This window comes from Lactuca serriola, chromosome 9, assembly GCF_051521515.1.
Source record: "Lactuca serriola cultivar US96UC23 chromosome 9, Lser_US96UC23_V15, whole genome shotgun sequence".
NCBI classification, from domain to species: Eukaryota; Viridiplantae; Streptophyta; class Magnoliopsida; order Asterales; family Asteraceae; genus Lactuca; species Lactuca serriola.
Genome location: NC_136416.1, coordinates 170,679,976 through 170,684,639, shown reverse-complemented (window position 1 = coordinate 170,684,639; position 4,664 = coordinate 170,679,976). Strand labels below are relative to the sequence as shown.

The window sequence follows — 4,664 nt, the reverse complement described above, 5'->3', positions numbered from 1 at the left end:
TAATTGTAACCAGAGTCTCTTGTAGGAAGAGCGCGATAGTTGTGTATAGATCTATATTGAGTCTGACAAACCCGCACCCAAGCTGGTTGCAACAGCTCGACAAGCAGGCCAGGGGTGACAAGTGTCATTAACATTCCGATGCCCGAAGAACGTCGTATACAAGGCCGACTAGGTCATAACATGGTTATAATAACTCACACGGGGTATTAATAAAACATATGATTTACGGGGTTTTCTACCACTTACACGAGTTTATGTCGATTTAAACTTGCATATACTACTATTTGTATGGAAAAACACTAGTACATTTGGTCTTTGACATTTAAGGCTACAATACATTTTAAAAGGAAAATATTGGATTTTTCTGGAGTAAACAATACTTTTACAAAGAAAGGAGTTCAACGTTTCATTCAAAAACTTATGAACTCACAAACTTAATTGTTGACACACTTTCAAAACTACTTGTATTATAAGGAAATCAGTAAATCAGGTAATCAGCTGCTTTTGAGGATGAGACGCTAAGGCGTCAAACATTTCATTTTTGTCAACATAATGTAATTGATTTAGAAACATGTAAACTTATACTATGGTGTAACCTTTTCAATTATATTTATGTTGGTTGTGTTTACTTTGAACACTATTATACTCTTTTTGTGATATTATACATGAAGTCCTCCACCCCCGGACGTTTCCGCCACCCTTGGTTTGGGGGTGTGATATATATATATATATATATATATATATATATATATATATATATATATATATATATATATATATATAGGTTCAAATGTGGATTGACATCTATTGTGCGGACGTGTGGACAGTGCTATTCTATGAGAATGACAAAGAAAATGTGTTGTTTAATAATTTAAATACGTTCAATCTTACATAACTATTGTCATTATCACGCATGCCCACTAATTAAATCGTATATAAGGTTATTATAGATTTTTTTTATCATTATTCTAATTATGTTAGAATGTTGTCAGGATATTAATTGAGTCGTATTCTATAAGAATGAAAATGATTGAAAAACGATGTGTGAGAACAAAAATGAATAAAAATTATTGACATTACATGAAAATAACAATAATTATGCGAGGTTGAACGTATTCACATTACTAAATAACGTTTTCTTTTAGTATTTATCATAGAATAACATTGTCCACACGTCCGCACAATAGTTCTTCATCCACATAATAACCTAGTCCTATATATATATATATATATATATATATATATATATATATATATATATATATATATATATATATATATATATATGAAGGTTGTAGTAAACGTTTAATGTTAGCTAGTTGGTCGACTAAGATTTAGTGACTAATCATTAGGCGAAGATTAATTGAGAACCCTAAATTATTAATTCGTTGAATTTTAACAAATTAAATATGACTAATATCGTAACAATGTTCGTAAATACAATTAATATGATGACAAAATGTGTTAATATGATTAATACAAATTTATCATTCATCAAATTGTTTCTGCTTTGATAGAACTTTTTCAAAAGTGTTAAAATTTTATCGTTTTATACTGATTCGCTCATTGTGTAGACATAATTTAATTGGTAGGTGTTTTTTAATCGGCTGTGTAGCGTTTGGAGATTAATCAGAAATTAATCAGGACCTAGTTGTGATTTTTATAACGCTTATATATAATATTATTTTAATAAACCAAATTAAGTATATATGTATGTTTATGAAAAACTGAATCAATGGAATAAATAATTAATTACATATATAGTTATGAAATATACTGAGAATCATCTTTCAAATATATTATTTGAAAATTTAGGTGGGTTAAGATCTATGACGCAACATACAAATTCCATGCATAAGATCGTTTATGACATCCTTTTGAAATAAACTTTTCTATCTTGAGGCTTCCTTATCAAAATATTACTATTATTTGTTAAGAAACTCTTGTACCATCTTGCCGAAAGTTTTGGTATCCGTTTGAACGTTTGACGGTCAACGTAGTATAATCCATACCTCAAATTATAACCTACCAACCATTCATAGCTATCCATCAATGACCACACAAAATATCCACGTACATCTGCCCCCTTTCTATCAATCAAAACAACAAATTTCAATATTAAATTCAAATGGGCTGCTTTCGAAATATACAAAGTTTGTAGAACAAACCTTATGGACTTGATTAAGGAAGCAATGTATTTTGAGTGAAAATCAACTCGTTTCACATCATTTAAAATTTCATTAACTTGTTCCTCATATACATCCGGTGAAGAATACCCTGTAAAAAAACTCAAAAAGTATTGACAAATCTAATAACATATTTATAATCCATTTAAAAAACATCACACTGACCATTTTCAGTAATAAACATGGGTTTATTATTATACCGAATCTTGATATGGTCAACAATTTCCTCCATGCCTCTAGGAACAACATATATTCCTTCTAATCCTGTCTTTTTGTGAAACAAATGAAAACCATCATTATTAGCAACTAAAAAAAAAAAAAAGTAATCATAATAAGAACACAATTTCGTACAAGTTCACCGATTAACACGCCTTTACGCTCTCCAACAGTGTCTAGAAAACCTCGGATTGCACGGACTCCAGTTGCAGTGCAACTAGAATCCATACAATCCTTAGTATATACAGTCGTGTAATGGTTGATGCCAATAAAATCAATACTATTCTTCATGAAATTCTTTTCTTCAAGGGAGAAAACTGGTAATTGATTTCCAAGGTATTCACACATTTCTTCGGGGTAGTCTCCAAATATCGAAGGATCAAGTACCCTATTTAACAATAACAGTTTAAAGTTCAAAACCACAATCATATCTTTTTTTCTCATGTTTTTGATTAATATATGTTCATGAATATTAACCATTACCAGCCAGCATTGAAAGCAAACGCTCTTTTCGCAGCTTCACGATCTAACTTGCTATTCGTTAGTGGTTCGAACATGTCACAATGTGCAACGAGACCAATTAATCCATTTTGTGTAGGCTGCACATATAAGTAAATTTAGGTAATTTAAGAGAGGTAAAAGTTTAAAAATGAAATATAACTAGAAAGTTAATATATTAATTGCCTGGAAATTTTCATGATATAGCTTGGCTGCCTTTCCATGGGCCAATAATAAATTGTGCATAACAATGATAGGCTCCACGTCAGAATCTCCATTAAGACATTTGCCAAAAGGCTCTGAACATCGAGCTGGTGGAAATATTCCCGTTTCATAAGCAAAATCTGTGAATAATCTTGGTTCATTGATTGTGATCCAATACTTCACTCGATCTCCAAAATAATTGAAACATATTTCTGCTAAATGTACAAAGTCTTCCCTGACATCATATATAATTATAAAAACACTAAAAATCTAATGAAACTTATGATTAAAATGAAGTTTTAGACGTACTGCATTTGAGGATTGAGCCAAGACCGGTATCTTTCTTCGAGTTCTTGAGGAAAATCTTCATGGAAAAGCGTCACAAACGGCTCGATTCCTGTATTATTCTAATAAAGATTTATGAATTATTAAACGAATCATGAAATTGAGACTTGGTGATACCTTTGAGGATCAGGTTGTCTATGATTTTGTTGTAGAACATGATGCCAGCTGGATTAACTTCACCAAACTTTCCTCTTGGAAGAATTCTAGCCCATGAAATTGAAAATCTGTATGCTTTTAGACCAAGGGAATGCATCATCTCGATGTCTTTCTGTATTATAGAAAAATATATAATAATTGAACTTTGAATTAAGATTATGAAACTGTTTTTGAGACTAAAAGTCTATGGATTGGGTAGATGATGAAAAGTAGTCGTACCAAGAATAAATGATAATGATCATCTGCAATATCTCCGTTCTCTTCATTTTCTCCACAACCTAAGAGAATTCATTATTTAAAAATCCAAACTTATTCGGAGTATAAACAATAAGAATTAGAGAATCCATGATACTAACCTACGGAATGACAAAATACATCCCAGTTGCTTAATGATTTACCATCTGAAAGATAGGCTCCTTCGACCTGCAAAATCAATCCATTAAGTGATATATTCGTATGATTTGCGCTGGAAAAAGGAGAGAAAGTTGGGGATATAGACTTGGTAAGCAGAAGTGGCTGCTCCGAACAGAAACCCGGATGGAAAGTCCGATCTTTTGACATGTGATTCATTTTCTTCCAATTTGAATCCTCCAACGCCATTGTTGGATACTTGAAGAATTGGAGTACTTGCAGATATGAAAAAGAAGAAAAAAGTGGCGGATAATTTGAGTTTCATAATTGAACATGGAGACAATCGTTTTTTTTTTCCAAATATATCTATTAAGTATTAATGACCAATCGCTTGCCAGCGAATCACCAGACAATCAAACATGAATAATATCCTAATATCTTTAGTAAATTATATTGTTGGCCCTCGGCGTTAGCCAACTATAGCACCTTTAGTACAAAAGTTTAATATTCTTGCAAAGGTGGTCGTTCGATCAAATTAAATGAGCACGGTTCATCACTTCCTCTAAGAATCGTTTACCACTTCTGTTAACACCCCCTATGTGCAAGTCACGGGAGGTCAGTTATGTCATTTTCACCCTTACGACTTTTCTCTCTCTTATTCTTTTTTCTGTCATTTTATTTATTCATTTGTTTTTAATACGGTGTTTG

General features: G+C 31.6%; 1 protein-coding gene across 1 annotated transcript; it reads right to left on the bottom strand.

Moving 5' to 3' along the window:
• Window positions 1-1,774: 1,774 nt before the first annotated feature.
• LOC145074440 (beta-glucosidase 18-like) lies at window positions 1,775-4,311 on the bottom strand. Its single transcript, XM_079020813.1, has 11 exons — window positions 4,105-4,311; window positions 3,962-4,028; window positions 3,825-3,883; window positions 3,567-3,717; window positions 3,414-3,501; window positions 3,087-3,339; window positions 2,886-3,001; window positions 2,538-2,790; window positions 2,352-2,454; window positions 2,169-2,277; window positions 1,775-2,090 (listed from the first exon to the last, which is right to left on the bottom strand). The coding sequence occupies exons 1-11, from the start codon at window positions 4,279-4,281 to the stop codon at window positions 1,865-1,867; spliced, it is 1,602 nt and encodes a 533-aa protein (XP_078876939.1). The 5' UTR covers window positions 4,282-4,311; the 3' UTR covers window positions 1,775-1,864.
• Between the last annotated feature and the right edge of the window lie 353 nt (window positions 4,312-4,664).